Raw genomic sequence first — 21,987 nt, 5'->3', positions numbered from 1 at the left:
AAATATATTTATGTATAATGTTTTGTAAAAGGCAACCGAGTGCATTTATTTTTGTTTGTTTATTTTGGTAACGGTAGCTATGGCAACAGAACTTGAGAAGGTTAACAGCAATGAAGGAAATGGCTAACAGCAAGGCAGAAAAATGCATAAAAGCAGCATAAATTTAGCTTCAGTCAATAAGGGAACAAGGTAAAGGCGATTGAAGTACAGCTGAATATCTTAAATTGTTTATGAAAATTTCGCTTGCTTGCATATGAAAGAAAGTGTACCAATGCATCAAGCTATGCTTAATAAATTGTAAAAATTATTGTATTTTAATTTTTTGCTTGTTTAGCTCATACTGTGGTTGATGAGAAATAAAAAAAAAATTTTAAAAACACTTTTCTTGTTTTTATTTTTTCCCCCCCCATTATATTCGTTTCCCATATGATTTCCGCATCCGTGGTGCATTCAAGGTAGATACCGAACATTTCCAGTCAGGTCAATTAAACAGAAAAAAAAAAAAATCAATAGCGGCAGATCCATTCTGGTCTATGAATGCTCTGGGAAGGTTTTCCATAAGAAACCAGAAATGAAATAAACATAAAATCCTGTTGTTATTTGATTTTTGGTTTGAAGCCCAATTCCATAAAAATACACTGTCTATCTTTTTCATGATAAAAACAACAACAAATGAGTGAACATTTAAATGTTCATATATTTATTTAATAAACCAAAACATAAGAAAAAACAAACAAACATAAAATCACTGGAAAAGTGAAGCATGCAGATTTCTCACATTGTTTCACCGGCTGCACTCCAAGATAAAGTAAGATTAGATGCTTTTATTCATCCCATGATGTCACAGCTAAAAGTAGCAGGATAGAAAATTTTAAATACTTAACTCACATGCATTAAAATTGCGACAATTAAAAAATATTAATTTCCTCACCTAAACTTAAAGAAGTAGAAATATATATATATTTGATCCTTTTGCATAAAAGCAGATTTCTTAGACCTGTATAAACCAGGGGTAAGCTATCATGTCCAACTTATGTGTGATCAGAAATTTTCCATGTGAAAACCCTTGGCTCCTGCTTTGTATTTTAATTTTTTGTCTTTTATTATTAAGTTATTTATCTAGCTAATTTGTATGGGTTTTTGAACGTCAATTAATACGCAACCTCAATGCTCTCTAATATAGAAATAAAATAAAGAAAGGAATGTAAATTTTGAATTTTAATTTATTCTGTTTTACTTCATCCTTATACGAACTCAATAACATAAGTGCTAAAACGTTCAGCGGGATTCTCAACTGATGTGAATGAAGCTAAATATTCCGGGGTTCCTTGAATGCAGCATCGTCTACATGAGAAACATGGCGACCTGCATCAGTTTGGTTTCAAGAGTTAGAGGCGTCGCTCTGACAGTATTACAACCGATAGGCAGGCAGTTGTTTTCAAGGCGGAGGGGCTGCGGTGTTGTCCCGCGTCGCCTCCGGCATGGAGTCCGCAGCAGTCTGTACGAGCATGTCCGTGAAGGCTACAGCGACAAGCCCGAGCTGGACATGGGAGCAGTGTGTGAGGAGACCGACAAAGTCATTACTAATGTGGAGAACAGGAAGGGCAATCTACGAGGGGACGATGTCAGGAAAATTGTATGGCGTTTAAACTGTCATAATGTCTTCTTATGCAGAAAGTAGCTTTGTTTAGATGACACTGACTGACCTTTCTCCTCGTACTTGTATTGCTTCAGGTGACAGTGTGGCAGGCGCTCCAAGCTGTGAGAACAGAAATCCTTGAGTTGGAAGAGGAGAAAAGATGCATCAGTGAGACAGTCAGAACTCTTGTGGTGAGATTTATTTTGCACCAGTTAAAAATTGAATCCACAAATCTGATCTGATTCAGTATGACTTAATGCGACAAGATAAAGCCAAGGAATTACAAGTTTATGCCTAAAACATTCAATCGGATTAATGGTGATGAACTGGTTAAAATAATCTTCAACTAATTAAGCAATTGATTAATCGCTAACTTTATTATATATAATCTAAAATATACAATTTGCTAAAAGAACAACTCTGTAAGAGCAACAACTAAGCCAAAAGGTCACCAAGAATACACATTAAAATGAAAAACCTTTTCTGTGTAAATATGCTCTGTGCAGAACTCCTTAAGTGGCATAATTTTAGCTTCACCTGGTTTAATAATAATAATAATAATAATAATAATAATAATAAATCTCCTATTATGTAGTTTTTACTATCCAGTCTTTAATTGGTAATCATAAAAAAAATCATCAAAAGATTAACCCTATACTTTACTGATGTTAAGTCAAACAAAAATTGCTATTTGCATTTTCTTATGTATTGCTAATATTGTACAAAATATGGTTAAGTAGTTAGATGAAAAATCAGCAAAATGTGTCTGCCATCTTTATCCATTTAAAAGACACAACAATCACCAGAATAATCAATTTTTAAAACAATCTTTAATGGAATCCATATTGTAAAGCTGTTTCTAAATGTTCTTATAATTATTTCCACAGAACCAAAAAGACAAGAAGGTCCTCGCTAATGTAAGTGCAGCCTCAGGACCCAATTTCTCTTTTATTTGCTCCAAATGACCGGGTGAGGTTGAATATGTGGCATCTTTTGTGTCTGACTAAGTTGTTTTTGCTGCAGCTTCCAGAGTACACCCAGGCCCTGCAGAAGGGCCGCGACATCCGCAACAGACTGAACCAGCTCTACCTTAGAGACACCGAACTGGAACAGGAGCATTACAGCCACGCGCTCCGACTGCCCAACAACACACACCCTGATGTGGTGAGAACTTAACGAACTAATCCCAAGCGTTTCTAATGAGGTTTTGGTGTGCAGCAGAAGTTGTGGAAGTGAAGTTTCCCTTTTTGCCTTGTTTTTTTTTTTTTTTTTTTTTAAGCCAGTTGGAGATGAGAGCCAGGCTAGGGTGGTGGAGTTGGTTGGAAAGAAAGCAGGTGAGTGATGTTAATAGTAAATTAAAAACGACTTCAAAGTATTTATTGTCCTGCTTACCAAAGAAAACGGTCTTGCTTTGTTTGCAGAATTTGACTTTAAGCCTAGAGGCCACGTGGAGCTCGGTGAGGCGTTGGGCCTCATCAGGCAGAGGTAGGCTGAAATTCACCCAAAGTGCTCAATACTTGTGTAGCACAAGAGAGAGTGTTCATAGTCTGTCTGTCATCTGCTGCAGGCATTTGTCTCACGTCTCCGGCCATCGGTCCTACTATTTGAGAGGAGCGGGAGCCAAACTTCAAATTGCACTCCAGAACTTTGCTCTCGACACGTTGCAGCGACGGGTAAAATTGTGGTTTGGAAAAATCTTCTGCAGTGAATGCAAAACGAGTAAAGTCATTGTCCTCAGACAGAAAAACGGTGACAACTGACTTTTCTTCCTCTGCTGCAGGGCTTCGTTCCCATGGTTGTGCCGGACATGCTGAAGGCGGTGGTGTTTGTGAGTATCATATCTGTCAGCTACAGTAGTAAAATCTTACTGAATGCCCACAGTATGGGCTTACCGTATTTTTCGGACCATAAGCCGCTACTTTGGTGCGGCTTTTCTGTGGATTTTTCTTCAACCTCCAGGGAGCTCTTTAACAGGAAGTGAACCATTGGAAGTCAAAATTGTAAAGCAAAGAAGAAAGTGCTGATTTTCATTTAGAACAAGCACATGCTAGCAGTAGGCATGACGGAGAAATGCTTTCAAACTCATACACCCTCATCATGGAAACCACACGAAGAAGCTCATCATGATGCAGCTTTGAAGTTGAGGGCTTCGATCTGGTAGTACAGGAGGGAAATAGAGTCTCTGCATGTAAGCTCGGCGTGAACGAATCCATAGTTAGGCGTTGGAGACACAGTGCTGCGTCCTTAATAGCAAATTTATCTGCGTCCTTGTGGAAAACCGAGAGCGTTGGAGATACCAGTGGCTTATCGCCCGGTGCGGCTTATATATGTACGTTGTGGGAGCGGCTTATAGTGAGGTGCGCTCTATAGTCCGGAATACAAGGTAAATTAAATGCTTGTAAGATTTAATGCTTGTCGGATTGAGCTCCAGCTAGTCGTACGAAGCCATTTTTTAAATTCATAACCTAGTTTTGTTTGCAGGATTTGAAAACAGTTTCATGGGCCGAACATTTCATTTTGTGAACTTAACGAATCTGGGTCTTTTCTACCAGTTTTTCAAGAATGTTTGCAGCAAAAGAGAGACTGTCTTGGCTGCAGCAACTTTCTACCTGTCTGTCATGTTACTTGTTCTGCAAACTGTTTTATTATTTCTTCATATAATTTATATCAATTACAAATCACTCAAAATACTTTTATAATCTTGCTTTTTACTTGAAAGATTTCTTGTCAGCTAGTGCTTTATTTTGATTTATACACAAACTTTGGATTAGTCTGTATAGAGAGCAGCTGAAAACAAGCCATTAAATTTTACATTTACATATTTTACATCTGCAGAATTTCTATATTAAGAAGTTAAGTGTGTTCGACTCAGAACTTTTCAAGTGACCTAGTTTTAGTTTCACCTGGTTCAAAGTTTGTAAACAAAAGAAACTAATCAATTATCAATTGATTAATTGAAAAACCCAGTCAATCAGAAAGGGCTGAGCTTTTTACATGTTAATGTTCAAGACATGTTGATTAGTCCATCCTGCCATCTTGTTTCTGTAATCAAAAACAGAATGTTTAAAACTTTGTTGTTTGTAAAATGTTTTTTTTTTTTTTTTTTTGTCCAGCCTGGTTTGGTTTTCTGTCCAGGATTTCAGTAATGTCTCCTATCCTCTCCTGTCATTGTCCCCAGGAGGGTTGTGGGATGCAGCCGAACGCCCACCTCTCTCAGGTCTACTCTTTGGACCCGGCACGTTTCCCAGACCTCAACCTGGCTGGGACAGGCGAGGTCGGGGTGGCAGGTGAGGCTTTGCTCACCTTTACATTGTCACTACACACACCTCTGTTCCTCATGCTATTGAATAAACATTATAGCTTTTTAATGAAAAGCCGTTAATAAATACTGAATATTTGCCTTCCCCTTGCTGCTAGAAGAAGGTTTGTGCATAAATCAGTGTTGTGTGCTTGATTTTTATTTGTATTTCCACAGGTTATTTCATGGATCATGCAATAAATTGGAAGGACCTGCCAGTCAGGTTAGAAGCTCTCCTCACTCCTTCATCCTTGAGATGGAGCGACTCCTATCTGTAACCATGGCAGCGTGTCGTCTCTCAATGCAGGACTGTGTGCAGCAGCACCTGCTATAGGGCCGAGACGGATACCGGCAGAGAGACGTGGGGACTTTACAGAGTTCATCACTTCAATAAGGTCAAACACAAAGAAGGTCTTACCTGGGGGAAGAGTTTAAATGATGGCAAGAGGAAAAAATCCTATTGAAACAGATTCATCTTATTAAGCTTAAAAGCTCTGTTATTGTTCCCTCGTGTTTTGCTTCAGGTTGAGATGTTTGGAGTGACGGCTAATGAGACAGGACAGGAGAGCTCACAGCTGCTGGAGGAGTTTGTCTCCTTGCAGAAGGAGATGTTTTCTGCGTTGGAGCTTCACTACAGGTGAGGAAACAAACAACTGTGCAGCATCAGAGATGATCTGAGACCGCAAATACGATGCACCAACATTTTTGAATTTGACAAAATTATTTCCTTTGGAACCTTACCTGAAAAAAATAATCTAAATATGTTATAAAACATACTAGATCCATTCTAGCTACACTGCCATTAACTGGATTAATAAATAACAGATAGAGAGGGTGAGAGATGCAGTGGTTCCCAAAGTGCCCCACACTTTGGGAACCACTGCATTAGATCTTCCAGTCTTTCCTACATGTTTCCTGTTATCCAAACATTATGTCAGTGTCTAATAATGTGACTAAAGCTAACATAGATTTTTCATACGTTTTTAAAGATGTAATTGAGTGGATGAGACATTAATCTCACATTTTGCTCCTACTGGTGATATTTTAATGCAGAGCATTTTTGCTAGCGCTAGGCCAATGTTTGCATGTTTACGCTCTACTTTGATTTGACTAGTTGATAATTCAGCTCAGTGTTGTTGGAGACATCTATTTGAGTCATGAGTACTTTCGTTAATATTGCTGTCATTGGTTTGATTTCAGAGTGCTGGACATGCCCACTGAGGAGCTGGGCCTTCCCGCCTACAGGAAATATGACATCGAAGTGTGGATGCCAGGGAGGAACAGCTATGGAGAGGTCAGCCTCGTTACTTTCCCTAAGCAGTCCAGATACGCCAGACATCTTTAATCAGATCTGCTGAGTTAAGAACAAGCAGCTGTTGCTTTGAACGACTAATCAGATTGATTTCTGAAGAGCTCCCTCCTGTGTATCAGGTTTCCAGCGCTTCCAACTGTACGGATTATCAGAGCAGACGCCTCAACATCCTGTATGAGAGGGAGGGCGGCAGTCTGCAGTATGCCCACACAGTAAGGCTGCAGACCTCTGCTGTATGCTCCTGTTGCTCCACATTACACCATAAATCTACTGTCTATTATTTCTCTTCAACCCAGGTGAACGCTACAGCGTGTGCAATTCCTCGAATGATTATTTCCATCCTGGAGACTCATCAGACCAAAGTAAGGCACAAACTGCTTACAGGATAAAAATGGGCCACTGCGCCACTGTGCATCAGTGATGTGAAAAACTTTAAATGAGATCTGCTTCTCCATACAGGAAAAATATTACTAAATAAAAAGGCGCACACTACACTATTTTAATTTTTTTTAATAATAATTTGGAAATCCATGCATCATTTTGCTCTCTCATAATTCTGCACAAATTTGTGTTGGTTTATCACATATATTCCTAATGAAATACATTTTATAGTTGTAACGGAATGCAACAATGTTCAAATCATGTGAATACTTTTTTTGTGCAGTATGTTTACGGCTTATGAAAATAGTCTTCTGTATAAACTCTTCTCTTTTGTCCTATGCATGCAAATCTTTTCCTGTATCTTCAGTTTTTTAGTAACTCACTTGGTGACTGTATGTCCTCAGGATGGAACCGTGTGTGTTCCTCAAGCCCTGCAGCCTTATCTGGGTCTGGAAGTGATAGAGCAGCCAAAGTACACTCCTCTGAAATACATTGGACCCAACCAGCACAGTCGGCCACCCAGGCCTGGTCCTAATGCCAGATGAAAACCCAACCAGAGGACGCTTCTCCACAGAAACCGAGAGAAAAACTAGAACTCATCTTCTTTCTCGTGAAACAGAGCAGTGCTGCTGAATATTAAAAGTGGAAATGCCGTATGTCCTTTATAATAAAATTAAATCGTACTTGTATCGTGAGTTGTTTATATTTCTTTTTGAAGAGTCGAAGTTTAGTTGGCTTCTTTTTTTTTTGACCAAACTTAAAAAATGCTTCAATAACATTGTTGTAAGACATTTTAGTTGTCTAAAAAAAAAAGTACAGTAATTTTGTGTAAAAGACTTTTTACAAATCTTTTCCAGAGATGAGCTAGTCTAAATAACGATAGAGTAATTGATCATATTTCCAGATCAGTACTGTAGTGCTTTATTTTATAGTTTTGCAGAATATAAGAGGGGCCAACAGGATGAAGATGTCCTATTTTGGGCATTGAACTGTATGAGATTTTTATTTTATTTTTTACAGTATGGTGTGTAGGTCTGTTAAGACCCTGACAGCAGAGCAACACTTGACCTCCTGGCAACAGTGCTGGGCTCAGATCTGGCTGGGCTCGGTCACCTGACACACACACACACACACACACGCACGCACACACACCGCTGCTCGGCTCCACCTCACACTCAGCGGGTGTGGGAGGAAGAGCCAGCCCTTCATTTTCAAGGTTATCTCCTGCAGAATACTCCTCTCACGGATCCTATGGGAATTCTGATAACCGCGATTTTTCTCTGGGCTGCTGTCGGAGGTAGGCGACCATCACATTTACAAGCTGCTCCGTGTTTATGTATATCTCTGCGTGAGGAGGCGGGTATAGGCTGATATCTCTGGATGACAACCTCCTGTTTCTCACTCTGCTGCAGTGCTGCATCAGCTCAGCTGTTGCCGACAGAGCTAGAAACAGAGACATGTTGTTTATTGAACGAGAAGAAACCAGGTTCGCTCACCTATTGACGAAAACCTTTGAAGGTTTAGAGTTAATGCGCTTAACGAGCGACGTTACATAACCCGGTATGAACACATCTAACCTTCTGTTTCAGTGTGTGTCACTGAACGACCACCGGCTGCTGGGACGGTAACGTTAAATAGATAAAACGCGGTCACCTAAGCTCACCCGCACATTTAAAGAGCCAATTAAAGCCACGCAGGTGCGCGTGCTGTAGCAACACGTGCCAGCGCCTTAGCCGTCCACCTTTTAAGTGGGCTAATTAAACAACATGTTAAAATATAACCAACAAAATGAGCCTGAAGCGAGCTTACGTTCATTTACATGGAGTTTATTTGATATTTTATTCAAAATGACGGGATTTTATAAAGAAAAAAAGAATAAAAACACCTAAACATATTAAAATGCGATTAATCTATTTAATTTATTTGTGATTAAAACAAATACGAACACCGTGAGATCTTATTGGACCCAAGCAGATTTGGGGCCCCATTTCCAGTTAAACTCATTAGTCACCGCACCAACACTTATATCCCTTTGGAACTTTTCAGGATTTATTTGTTTTGAGAGGGTGAGAGAGGTTACTGGTAAACATGTATTGATTGATTCATTTTCAGTAAAAATGTACATTAGATGTACATCCAGCACAGAAACAAGCAGTAAACATGAACTACCAGATGAAATAAGGAAGGCAAACAAATCTATCAATACAGTAAATACTTTCCTCTGTAGGTTTATGTTAAAATCCTAAATGCTAAATTATTCAACTCTGCTCTTCATGTACCTTAAATCCGATTTAAATGCAAACTCCTGCTTCATAACTATAAATTGTAACTTTTGACATCTGTAGACTTGTTGAGATGTTTAGCATTCTTGAGGGCCATCTTCTGGCTTTGAGAATCTTCGCAGAGGCCTAGTTTGCCTATGCCATGGGCCGGCTAAGCATCGAAGGTTAAGGAAGCAGTAGGTAATAGTGTGATGATACTGGTTTCACAAGAATAAAATACTTTAACAATATTTCTGGAAAAATCTGTTGCAGAATGATTAGTTACTTTAGACCAAAAATATTGACTCCACAATCTTTTATTGTAAAACCTGAGAAAAGACTGAGAGAGGCTCAAAATTTCAATGCAAGTGTTTACTTTAGAAATGACTCCTATTGAGGCTCTTCTCATATTATCATTTTTATTATTATTTACCTAAAACATTCATTTTCATATTCCTGGTTTGACACAACTAAATCAATATTGAGAATCACGGGTAAGCATTGATTCTTTTTAATCTTTCTAAATGTTTATATTACATAAGTAACACAATTAATAATAGAAGAACTTTGAAAATTACCAGCAGGACTGAGGAAGAAAGTGGCCAACAAATTTGCCACGCTTCTAAATGATCCCCATGGTCGACCGCCATCTTGACGCCACCTTTCCTGTGAAGCCATTTCACTCAGTAAAATGTTTGAATAAAACTAGCAACAAAGTGCCTAAACATTGAATTTTAAACTGTGATCTGTTAGAGATAAAGTACGAGTTTGAAATTTAATGATTAGGCACTTTGTTACTAGATTGAGTCTTTTCACCTTGTATTAAAGTTCATGTTTTGGATAAATTGTCTTCCTTTGAGAAAAGGCACAGAAGGAGCTGCTTAGTTTCTCCTTAATGGTATGGGTAGTTGGTCACTGATTTAGTTCTGGTGGGAACCTGTGAGCTAAACCCCCTTCATCTCGGAGCGAGAGTTAATCAAAGTTAAGCTCCTTTGCAGTGTTGCTTCACTGGGGTAACTGCACTCACCTTAATGAGGGAACAGCTCCGCCCACGCCCATCCAGGATTAAAGACATGCAGTCGCTCGGCTGCGGCGCTGTTAGGTGTTGTGATTACTAAATGATTGTTGATATTTCTTGTATTTAACATTCAAGTCTCTGTTCCTGCTTTGTTTGTTCTGGTTTCGCAGTGGGAAGCCGACCAGTTACCTCACCCCTTAATGATGCAAAGGTCAGAAAGAAGCCTTACATTGTTGTTCAACTTTTCTCCTTCAGGTATTAACTGTGCTGTTTTCTCCAACAGGTTGAATGTATAATTCAGGAGACACTGAATGACGACGGTTCGCACCATGAGTGTGGATCCCAGCTTGCAGGTAGAAGATACATGTTGTATTTTCTTCAATATCCACAGTATCAGTTGAAGAGCTGGGTAGAGTGGGGGAAAAAAAACCTGAAGTCAAGTTATATTTGTGTCATCTAAATGTATCACACAATAACAGTCTTTGTTCCATACATGCCTGCTACAACCATGAACTTTGGTGTGTTTTACTTTGATTTTGTTATAGCAATTCAAAATAGTGAATACATCTAAAGCGGAAGATAAATAATAATAATTTATTTTTTTTGTCTAATCTAATTTGAACACTTTCTCCCACATGTTTATGTTTCTCCCACATTGATTGAAGCAAACTTCAAATGGTTTTCTTTCATCAATAACTTTCTTCTTGTGATTTTTTTTTTTTTTTTTTTAAAAGCCCAGAACCAATGGTTCTGGGCTTCACAAAAATCTTCTTTGACATCCTTAGATTAAATCTAATTCAGCAGATAGTGAAAGGAATTTGCAACACTGGATTTCATGTTGGGTCGAGTCAGAGTAAAGAGGGCTGAACATAAATGCATACCACACTTTTCAGGTTTTTAGTTATAAAATCTTCTGAAAACCATGTAGCCTTGTTGTTCCGCTTCCCAACTATGTAATACTTTGTGTTTATTAGAAAAATATCTCAAGTACAATGCCTTGTACCTAACATGTAACAAATTATGAAAAGGCTCATGCAGTCTGAATATCTTTGCAAGGCACTGTTGCTTCTTCTTCATGTGCTCCATTGTTGTTGCAGAGGAACTTAACGAGGTGCAGAGACACCAGGGTCTTCTCAGGGAGCTGCAGAAGCTAGCTGATGATGGTACGCACAGGCTCCCACTGACAGCTGCTCATAAATGTAGCAAAACATAGAAGTGCTAATTTTATTTCTCATTGATTTTATTAAAGTCAAAATGGAACTGACACTGTCTCCCAATTTTTGCAGAGCGGGAGAAGGAGGAGAGGGACGGATACAATCTGGCTGATGACGAGATCGAGTTTGAGCAGAGGGATGAGGAGGATGAGAAAGATATGAGAAGTGATGGAGAAAAGACAGAGGATGAAGACAACAAGAGGAAGCCACAGACTGACGATAATGAAGAGGAGACATCCAAAAACCTTGAGGAGTTGCTTGCCGAAGAGATCCCCAAGAAAAGTGAAGAGGAGAAGAATGATGAAGAGCTAGAGCAGCTGCTGAAGGAGCTCAAAACGAAGCGATACAAGGCTGCAAAGGAGAACCAGAAAGGTTCAGAAACAGAGCTAAGAAAAGAAATGGAGAAGATGAAGCAGAGCAACGAGGGAGAGGATGAAAGAGCAGAGGACTTAGAGAAGCAAAAGATGGAAGAAAGGAAGAAGAATGAAGTGGAGTTGATGGTGGAGAAAGAGAAGGTGGAGAAGGAGCTGAAGGAGCTACTCAGGGAGCAAAGCAACGGCAGCAAACCAGAGCAGGAGAGGGAGAGGAAGGAGAAGCAGGAGGAGCTGGAGGAGCTTGTCCGAAAGATGAAACGGGTGCAGGAGGAGGAAAAGCAGGAGTCGCAAGGCGGGAAGAGAGAGGACAGTACAGATGAAAAGAGCGAAGACAAGGAGGGTGGAGAGGTGGAAAAATTAGATGGGAAATTCAAGAAGATGAACGAAGCAGCAGAGCTGAAGGAGCCACTGCAGAAGAGAGTGATGGAGAAAGCCAGCGATGAGGCCACACGGCAATTTGAGAGGGAGAGGTACGAGGAAGAGGAGGAGGAAGAAAATGGAGAGGATGGTGATGAGGAGGAAGAGTTTGTTAGAGAGGATGAGGATGAAGAAGATGAGGATGAAGGGGATCATGAAGAAGATGAAGGGGAGGTGAGTTAGAGCAAACAGTATCAGTTACACTTTGAAACTATGATGGAGTTTTACGTTTTTTCTTTTTCAGCTAATCCCAAAGGCAAAATGTCCAATGTACCCAGAAAACTAAAATAAAATATAAAATAAATATAAACCATGTTTACTCTGTTACACACACAAGCAAACATATTTACATCCCAGGAAAAATGTGCAAAAAGCCTTAAGATAAATTAATTTCTTATCACAGCAGCAACTTCACTCTGAAAACACTCAAAAATTGTTGAAAATGCATCTAAAGGTCTTAATGCTTCATAGATCTCTAGGTATTTTCATTTTATATTCATAACAAATGTATTGTTGAGGCAGAAATTTGCAAACACATGTTCCCAATCATTTAGACAGGTTTGAGCTCGACTTTGCAGTCATTAATCCCACCTCCTAAGCAGTGGTATGTATCAAGTTCCTTATTTTAGGTCCAAAAGATATTTGCTCTAAAAATTAACTTTTTACACATCTTTAGAGGTTTACTTGACAAATAAATCTTGACCTATTTTAACAATGAATTACCACAACAAGGAATAAAAAGAATGACCTGGATATGTCCATGATATCAGGACTTCTTTTTCCTCAAAAATAATCTCCACATGATGAGCTACTTAGCTACACACGATCAGGTTGACTGTTAAATGATACTTTAAATTAAAATGTGTTTTATTTTCATTCACCAGTGCAGTATAAATATGAAAACACATTGTAATATTTAACAGTACTCTGGTGGTTCTTTAAAAATGACTCCAAATTTACTGGAGTAGATATTTATCTAAAATTATAAACTGTTTTTTTTTTTTTTTAATCCAAATAAAAAAAATTCATATGACGGGGCTCTAAATAGGTTTTATTTGTTCTGACTTTAAAGCAGAAATAACTCTGTATGTTGTAAAGGTTGTAGACCCCTGATCTACACTATTTGGAGTTTTAAAAAGAACATTTTGATCTCGGTTCATTTAATCTCCTGCAGGGATGATTCATATGTTTTCCTTCCTACCACCAGGAGCTCCTGGAGATTGAAGAAGAGCTGCGTAAAGTGGCAGCAGAGCTGAGGGAGCTTCGCAGAGGATGAGAAGCTCAGCCAGGGAGCAGACCGACTGGCAATCCCCTTCCCTTCCCCTTCCACTCCCTGTTCCAGTCGTATATTACAATCACACAGTCATCACGGCACTCAGAGAAACGTTTTTAAATGTGGATGTCAGTAGAAAGTGTGCGTTCTGCTTTATCGTGTTAGATTGCCAGGATGGATCCGTCTCAGTTTCCTCAGCTGAATGAGGTGGCCTTCTGGAGATTCTGCAGGTTCACGTCCATCTCTGGTTTCCCTGTCTGTGTGCTTGTAAATGCTGTTTGTAACAAAGACAGGGTATTTTTCACTTAGTTGCACTTTCACAAGCTCATGCACTTTCATTCAAATGTTATTTTGAATGCACAATACTAGAAATCCCTGCTCTTATAATCTTTGTTTGAATTGTGTTTTTCTGGGGTGACCGACCAGCGTCCCTGTTGGTCATTTGTAGATATTTAGTGCAATAACTGATGACTAAGTTCATGCTGTCTGACTGTTATCAGCAACAATGCTCTTGTTAGGAATAAGTAATTACTTCCTCTTCATTTCTTTGATGGTCCTGTAGAAGCACGGATTAATTTGGCTCACACACTGTTAAAACCAGACTGTTTGTGACGAACCTCAGTGGCACGAGCCAAATTCGGCGTCAACTATAATGTTGCACACCCGAGGCAGATTTGTCTTTAGTGTGATTGGTGGTGTGGTGACAGAATAGTGATGCACTCAGAGCTTAAAAGGTCTAAAAGTGTCACTTGGGGTTCTAATCCAGCTTTGCACTCTCAACACGCCAAGGAGCTGTCGAAGAAAGATGGAGGGACACTTTAAAGCCATGTGTTGTCTTCTAGTAACAGCAACAATAACATTTAAGGGTCCGTAGTTTTCACCTCGTTTGTGTTAATATTACGTGTGCGCCTTCAGCCGACATTATATGAGATGTGGAGCAACAGCCCCCCCGGGAGGACGCTAGGTAGACATGCACAAAGAGCAGGGATTAACAGAGTTAGCAATGGAGGCCCACTTGCTGCAATAATGAAAAGTAGATTATAGCACATGCGAATGCAATAACTAGCCAAGTGTATTTAATATGTAATCAAAATGCATCATTAGGTATTCCTTTAGCAAATATACTCCCGCTGTCTTTATAAAGCCAAGATTATAGCACATGTATGTGTTTAAACACTGGTAAAATAGTAGGCCAGGTTGTATGATCTTTTAAATAATAAGCTAATAATACTAATATAGTCTACTCCAAAGAAACCTGTTTCCAAATGTGCAATGAATGTACTATATTTATCTTTTTTATATAGAAATGAAACATTTTTTCCACAAAATGTAACCCTAAAAGCCAGCAAGAAAGCAAAAAATTCACTTTTTTTAAGTTGGGGAATGAGGGAGTATACAGAGAATAATCTGAATGGATGAAGTAAACAGAAACCGATAATACCATAAATATGATTTGCAATATTACTGGTCAATCACAGTGCTGTATTTTGTGCCTGCTGTATCCTTCTCTATGCTATCTGTCAATCAATAAACCATGTATCAAACCATTCTATGTGACCTATTTATTTGAACTTTTGTTTGTCCGGAACTTAAACAGAAAATGGTCCCCCTTGGAAAACTTCGTAGATCCGCCCCTGGCGGAAAAACCTGCGGGCTCAGCAGCCCTCCAGAAAGAGTGGTTGGAGGTCTCAGGAGGAACGACAGTCACATTTCCCACCTTTAAGTGCATCTTTCGTGTTTGACCCTCCTAAAATGGCCACCTTTTAGTCAGGTGAAAAGCAGAGTGATTAACTTCCTTGTTTCCTTGTTGTTGCCGTCCAATGACAGAGAGGAACGGAGCGGCTCTGAAATGTAACTGAAAGAGAAAGTAAAAAAGAAAAAACTCAGGGAAGTCACTCCATTATCCTGCTTTATCATTCAGCGACTGCGCAGCCATGCTGTTTCCTGACTGTTAGTTCCTAAAAGTTTTACATTTATCGATTATCCGACCCGACGCAGGTCAAATCAGCACCCCGCCGAGTTCATCTGAGGTGAGACCTGAGGAGGAAAATGTCCCGCGGCTCCAACGCTGGTTTTGACCGACACATCACCATTTTTTCACCAGAGGGCCGACTCTACCAAGTCGGTAAGGACCTGTTTCTGGTATTTCAGCCGACACTAACACACCTGTGTATGATTGCTGTCTGTCAGAAGAAAACTGCTGCGGCTGCACTTCGTAATAAAGTCACTGTTAACCTTTAGTAAGGCATAAACACGGTGTTGGCAGTTTGGTTAGCTGGTTTGTGTCTGAATGCTGTTAGCATCAAACTTTTACTTGTTTCATCTAAACTACACGCAGAATTTGGATTTTTAAGTTTATTTTTAACACTTGATGTTATTGTAGGCACATATAACCGTAAACAGCAGCTTTAAAACATTATAGAAGCATGCAGGTTGCCAGGTTTGGCCGCCTGACATCACGGTGTGAGGCACGGAGGCTTCAGTCAGCCCAAGAACAAGAGGCTGTGTGCCAAACGCTGCCTCCTGACAATGAGTTCATGTGAATACACGCAACTTTACCTGCTAAAATATGGCAACTAGATACATTATTCAGTTAGAATTAGGTGACACACAGTATTTTTAATTCTGGGAATTCTGGGAAATTCAGGGAATTTAATGTTATTACCCATGATCATGAATTACAGCAATTTTATATTACACCCAGTCCTCTGGAAAATATTCAAACCGCTTGAAAATGATACATGGTTTTAATTTTAACTTTTACTGAAAAGTGTGGTGTGCATTTGTATTCTGAATTCTTCATTTTGTTCCCCTTAAATTAAATCAAGTACCATCAACTGCCTTCAGAACCCACCTACTACATATGAGATTCATGTGTGTTTAATATATTTTCAGCATAAACTTAGCTGTTATCTGAAGGCCTCAGAGGTTGTTTGAGACCATTAGTGAACAAACAGCATTATGAAGATATGTCAGGAAGAAAGTTAAAAGCTGATTTAACTCATTAAACAAAATGGCAAGCTTTGAGCTTCTCACAGAGCAACGTTTAATTCATCTGTCAGTGAAAATAGGGCGCAACTGCAGGAAAGTCGGACAGAGTTTATTGGGACATAAATGGTGCAAAATACAGGGTAATAATGAAAGAAAACCTGCTACAAACTGCAACAGATAAAAAATAATGAGACTATATATATTTAATTTTCATATGAGGTGTGTAAACCTGTGTAGGGTGACTCTGCATTTTAATTATTTGGACACCAAGATCAGAAGACATATTTGAGATATAAACCAAAAACAGCATTTCAGGAAAAAAGAAAAGAAAATCCTACCAACTGCAAAGCATGGAGCTGGACCCGTGATGGTTTGGGGGGGGATTTACTGCAGCAGATCCTGAGCAGAAATTTCACTTTATATTGGAGAAAAAAGTGAAACAATCTGTAAAGAAATTAAAGCTGAAGCAGAACTGGAGTCAAAGACCAGATCTTGATGTCATTTAGACATCTCAAAGTTGGAATCTAATGTAAAGAAAAGGTTGAGTTTTATAGTTTTAAGTGCAAATAAATAACTTTTTATTCAGAGAGAAAAGTTAGAATAGATACTTGTGGAAAAATGTGTTAGTAAAAATCCTTGAAACAAACATTTGTCTCTGATTCTGTCTCAAAGTTTTCTAATATTAATTTTCAGAACAATACTCTATATATGAATATTTCTTAACTAACAACAGAATATTTTAGTTAAAAGTTTTTTGTTTTTATAGAACAAATCAAGCCATGATAATGGTCGAGTGGCCTAGTCAAAACCAAGATCTGACTCTTGGTTTCCATAATTTGAGCAGCATCCGTGTTTTATTTGTGGTGATGGGATCAATTTATTTCAAATATTTGTCCTTGACATCAAAATATCCCAAATATTCACTGAAAAACGTGGAAATTCACAAAATGTAAAATGTGAAACTGATAAAGTTTTACATTTTAAAATGGGAAATGTTTACACACCCTGCCTTCTTTCCTCATTGTGTGTACTGGTGTGCTCCCATGCAGAGTATGCCTTCAAAGCCATCTCTCAGAGTGGGCTGACATCTGTCGGAATCCGAGGGTCGGACAGTGTGGTGGTGGTGACGCAAAAGAAAGTACCGGTAGGATATCTGACACAAACACACACACAGCCTGTGTGGATGAGCTGCAGCCAGTGAAGCTAGAAACTGCTCAAGTCAGTAAAAAGCTGGAACACAATACTAGTTTATGAAGCTGATCCTTCCGTCAACAGGGTGTCACTCACATTACAACGCCACAGAACCATTTGTAGCTCATTTGGTCAGGTATTACGGTAGAACTTATGTAGATTATCCAGCATACTTTCATATTTTTGAATCAATCTGATGTATTTAAGTCACATCTACAGAGAATTACCTGATTAAAGTGGATTTTTCCTGCTTTCCTTTGACTGTAGGACAAGCTGCTGGACTCCTCCACTGTGACCAACATGTTCCATCTAACGCCTCGCATCGGCTGTGTGATGACGGGTCACAACGGTGCGTACCAACGAGGGATGGTGAAATTAATCGAATTAATCGTGATGAATCTATTACTGAAATAATTGTCGACTAACTTGAGCATACAGACTCAAAAAAGGCCATTTTCTGAAAGAACAACATATTCAGAGCACTGATTACACCGAAACTGTATGAAAAGATTTTACATTTAAGATTTAAAAAAAAACTTTGTCTGTAAATATGTTCTACCCAAACCTCCTCTATCACCATAATTTTAGCTCCACCTGTTTCACATGCTGTTAAAAAAAACCCTCAAATTATTATTATAAGCACCAATTATTAATTAGTTAATTCAAAAATAGTCTACAGATCAGTCCCAGATTTTTCACATGTTGATTTTGGAAGTATTTTTTATTTTTTTTAGCCACAGATGTATAATTTGCTAAAGGAATGCTGCTATTGCATTTCAGTCAATAAAATGTTTGTTTTCTTATGTAAAAAGCAACTGTATAATTTGTTTATTGCATATTCGAATGTATTTCTAATATTGTATAAAAATAGGAATAGGGGGTTAAAAAAAATCTGCAGAATGTGTAGAATTTTTTAGCCGATTAATTGTCAGAATAATCAATTATTAAAATAATCATTAGTTGCAGCCCTCGTACCATCTGTTACATGTTCCTGTGATTGTCTTTGCCACTGATTTTTATTTTTACGATGCAGGGTTTCAAACTTGCTCACTTTTTTTTTTTTTTTTTGTAGCGGACAGCCGCTCACAGGTTCACCGGGCCCGAGTGGAGGCCGGAGAATGGAAATATAAGTTTGGCTATGACATCACAGCGGACGTGTTGTGTCGCAGACTGGCGGATATTTCCCAGGTGTACACACAGAATGCAGAGATGAGACCACTAGGCTGCTGTGAGTGAAGGCTTTTATTTCTCCTTAGCTGTGTTATCAATATAAAGTGTTTCAGAAATACAGTAAAAAGTATAAGAAAGCATAAATAAAATGGATAATGTTGTAGAATTAGTAGAAATCAGTTGTCACCTTGACTTTAAAGAGGTGTGTTTTTTTTGTTGTTGTCAAAAAAGTCACATTTTCTTGATTATGATTGATTTTTGAATAAAAAGGTAAAAACAAACTGGATGATTAACATTTACAGGGACAGTGGGTTTATTTAAAGTCTCATTATTGTGTTTTCTGTTTCTAAAATCTGTCCTGTCAATACCTGTAGGTATGATCCTGGTGGCGATGGACCCCCAGCACGGCCCCGTCTTGTATAAATGTGACCCAGCAGGATACTACTGCGGCTTCAGAGCCACGGCGGTCGGGGCCAAACAGACGGAGGCCAACAGCTACTTAGAGAAGAAACTCAAGAAGAAGCCAGAGTTGAGCCATGACAGGGCAGTACAGGTACGACTGGGAAAACCTGGACATTTCGCTGGTCCATCATAAGACCACCATGGTCTTCATTCTTTCTGTAAAAAAATACCATCAGCAAAAACACATTGATCATTATGAAAGTTAGAACTTTTCATTTAAACTTTGAAAATTGGTCAAAAACGGATGGAGGAGTCTGTTAAGGATTCAGTTTGGTCATTAAAATGCATCGGCACAAAAAAATGAGACCAGAAATCTGTCCCTGGAATAATATTAAAATGTTGAGAACAGTGTGAAGAGATGGTTGATTAATATGTTATTTATTCATTTTCTTAGTTTGGTTTTCTCCTGATTAATTTGTTTTATTAAGTTTCTGTTCTTGTTGCAGATGGCCATATCTTGTCTGGCTTCTGTGCTGTCGATGGACTTCAAGTCCACTGAGCTGGAGATCGGTGTAGTGACCAAAGACAAGCCTAAGTTCAGGTAACGACTCTATGATTATGACTGATTCTTTTTCTATAAAGTACAATTTCTTCAAAAACTGTACTGACCTGTTTTGATTTCTAAGCCTTTTTTTGTCACAAAAGGTTAACAAAATCACAAAAGTGGCACAAAACTATTTTCAATGACCAACTTTATAAAATGTTCAAACAGGCTAAGCTTAATAAATAGTGTCACATGGTATTACAAAAACAAAAATAGTAAAAATGGCTTGGAATGTTTCAGTCTGTGTGTGATGGATCTATATAATGTCTGAGCTTCACTTTCTGAAATTATGGAATTGTTTCACCGTACTCTAATTATTCTAGATGCACTGCTCACTTTCTAATTAGATTCTACTATCTGCTGGCAAATAAAGTCCTAATAAGATACACAATACTATAGTTTTAATGTAAAAACGTTTGTGGTATAAAAATGCTTAAGAAAGGCCCTGTGCATCTTATTAAACTGTTTAATCCTCACCTTTCTGTAGGACCTTGTCGGAGGCTGAGATCGAAACCCACCTGGTTGCCATAGCAGAGCGAGAGTAGAGGCGTCCTCACTGGCAGCAGTCAACGATTCTTTAGCAGGGGTGTCAAACTCATTTTCATTTCGAGCCGCATCAAGATCATGAATGTCCTCAAAGGGCCGATTGAGGCAGAATGTATTAATAAAACTACCCATTAGCAAATTGTTAAAATTCGCAATTCACTTCTTAAAATGTAACAACTTTTTTAACATTTTTCTCACATTGATGTAATTTGATCCTATACAAATGAAATCATATTTGACTTCACTGACAATATAATATTTAAACACACAACTGTTATCTTAAACTTCAATTTACTTGACCTTATAGAGTCTAGAGATAGCTGCAGTGAGCCGGATTTGGCTTACGAACCTTGAGTTTGACACCTGTGCTTTATGGCATTTCATGTTCAGCGTAGCTGCGCCGCCGATCGCAGTCGGAAAACAGCAAACAGCATGCTTTTCTCTGTGTCAGGAGGATGGATCATGTGCATCTGATAATGAATCGATGTTGGAAAGGGTTGATGGATGCAGGTTCAATTCAGGTGACAACTCCTGTGAGGTTTTAATGATAAAATCCACAGCAACAATCCAACAGCTTATTTGATACTGTTTCTTTAGACCCTTCTAAATTCATCAACCAGGGGACTTATTCCACCTTCGTAGCAACACTTCATAATAAAACAGGCTGGAAAACAGAATAATCAGTGTCCTGTCGTTCTTTTATTTTAGATCATTTAATAGGAAGGTTCATTATGAAAGTAGAAAAACTTTTCTTATGAATTAAAAAGATAACTGATGTTTATAAGCAATAAATACACATTAATTCCAATTAGTTCGAGACAGGACAGCATCGTTTGGATATTTCAGCAGGTGCTGAACTACTTTATGCGACCACCGGGTGGCAGTGTTGTGCATAAAGTCACCTTCATGACACTGTTTCATAATTCCTGTTTACTTGCCTATTTACAGACCTCTACTTGGACTCAGGTCAACATTTAAACTTCTTATCCTTCTAAAAGTGTGTGTGCTTGTTTATGTTGCCCCTTCAGTACCTTTTCTGGTGTAATCTTGTTGCGACCAAAGCCCGTTCTTAGTGTGGTGGACCACCATTTTTAGTGTTTGCATTGAAATGAGTTTAGGAATAGGCTGGGGTTAGGTGTACAGGTAATTGTTAGGTTCAGGGCAAGTATCAGAGTTAAGTTTGATTTAAATAATAAGGAAAAAAAAAAAAACAATCATCTTATACATGAACAAAATCCGGTGACAAAACAGAAATGTTGGAAAGCTTTTATTTAGCTAAAGATACATGTCAACAACTTTGATTAGTGTCATACATGTTTAGTTTTACACAACCTTTAAAAACAGGATTTAAAAACAGTCTAAGTTGCAAGTTAAACATCTTTATTATGCTTTTATATCTTACCTTTAAAAGGTCTTTGGCAAACTGAAGGTAGGGATTGCAAGAGAATGATTCTTCCATTTCAAAACAAGATGTCAAACTAATTATATTGTCTAATAATATAAACTGAAAAAACTAGGCACAAGGAGGGATGAAGTGAATTCTCATTGATAGCTAGTATTCAGCATGTAGACAATTATTGTCCAATCAGCAAATGAAGAAAATCATATTTGTTTTGTTGAGGAATCTTGAGTTTCATGTGAAAGGTCACAGCGAAGGATCTCCTTATTCACTGTGTTAAATTTCACACTTTCTGCAATTAATAAATGGCAACAATTGAGTAAAACATCATTTTTAACCTTGTTATAAACTTAGAGTTGACACAGACACTGCATCCCTTGTTGGAACCTGCAGTAGGGATAAGAGGAGGTGTATTTCAAAAATGGATCATGATTTTGTTTGCAAACACAGGTGGCGCTTAGTATGAGAGCATCGGACAGCAGTCAGAAGACCTGCTG

At 38.5% G+C, this 21,987-nt stretch overlaps 3 protein-coding genes across 3 annotated transcripts; all 3 read left to right on the top strand.

The window, feature by feature from the left end:
* The first annotated feature begins 1,310 nt into the window (after positions 1 to 1,310).
* sars2 (seryl-tRNA synthetase 2, mitochondrial) lies at positions 1,311 to 7,319 on the top strand. Its single transcript, XM_044118824.1, has 16 exons — positions 1,311 to 1,636; positions 1,735 to 1,830; positions 2,527 to 2,556; positions 2,663 to 2,803; positions 2,919 to 2,973; positions 3,061 to 3,124; positions 3,207 to 3,312; positions 3,420 to 3,467; positions 4,818 to 4,926; positions 5,115 to 5,160; positions 5,245 to 5,332; positions 5,462 to 5,574; positions 6,138 to 6,231; positions 6,369 to 6,461; positions 6,546 to 6,611; positions 7,035 to 7,319. Exons 1-16 carry the CDS (start codon positions 1,349 to 1,351, stop codon positions 7,173 to 7,175), a joined length of 1,578 nt encoding a protein of 525 aa, XP_043974759.1. The 5' UTR covers positions 1,311 to 1,348; the 3' UTR covers positions 7,176 to 7,319.
* A 440-nt stretch (positions 7,320 to 7,759) lies between these two features.
* LOC122832251 (DNA ligase 1) lies at positions 7,760 to 14,734 on the top strand. Its single transcript, XM_044118819.1, has 6 exons — positions 7,760 to 7,927; positions 10,080 to 10,120; positions 10,193 to 10,262; positions 11,007 to 11,072; positions 11,196 to 12,088; positions 13,122 to 14,734. Exons 1-6 carry the CDS (start codon positions 7,882 to 7,884, stop codon positions 13,188 to 13,190), a joined length of 1,185 nt encoding a protein of 394 aa, XP_043974754.1. The 5' UTR covers positions 7,760 to 7,881; the 3' UTR covers positions 13,191 to 14,734.
* A 101-nt stretch (positions 14,735 to 14,835) lies between these two features.
* On the top strand, positions 14,836 to 20,768 carry psma6l (proteasome 20S subunit alpha 6, like). Its single transcript, XM_044118820.1, has 7 exons — positions 14,836 to 15,312; positions 17,228 to 17,322; positions 17,637 to 17,718; positions 18,442 to 18,597; positions 18,914 to 19,092; positions 19,448 to 19,542; positions 20,033 to 20,768. Exons 1-7 carry the CDS (start codon positions 15,237 to 15,239, stop codon positions 20,088 to 20,090), a joined length of 741 nt encoding a protein of 246 aa, XP_043974755.1. The 5' UTR covers positions 14,836 to 15,236; the 3' UTR covers positions 20,091 to 20,768.
* The last annotated feature ends 1,219 nt before the right edge of the window (positions 20,769 to 21,987 follow it).

The sequence above is a fragment of the Gambusia affinis genome, linkage group LG06 (genome assembly GCF_019740435.1).
Source record: "Gambusia affinis linkage group LG06, SWU_Gaff_1.0, whole genome shotgun sequence".
NCBI lineage: Eukaryota > Metazoa > Chordata > Actinopteri > Cyprinodontiformes > Poeciliidae > Gambusia > Gambusia affinis.
This window is presented reverse-complemented; position numbering and strand designations above follow the sequence as displayed.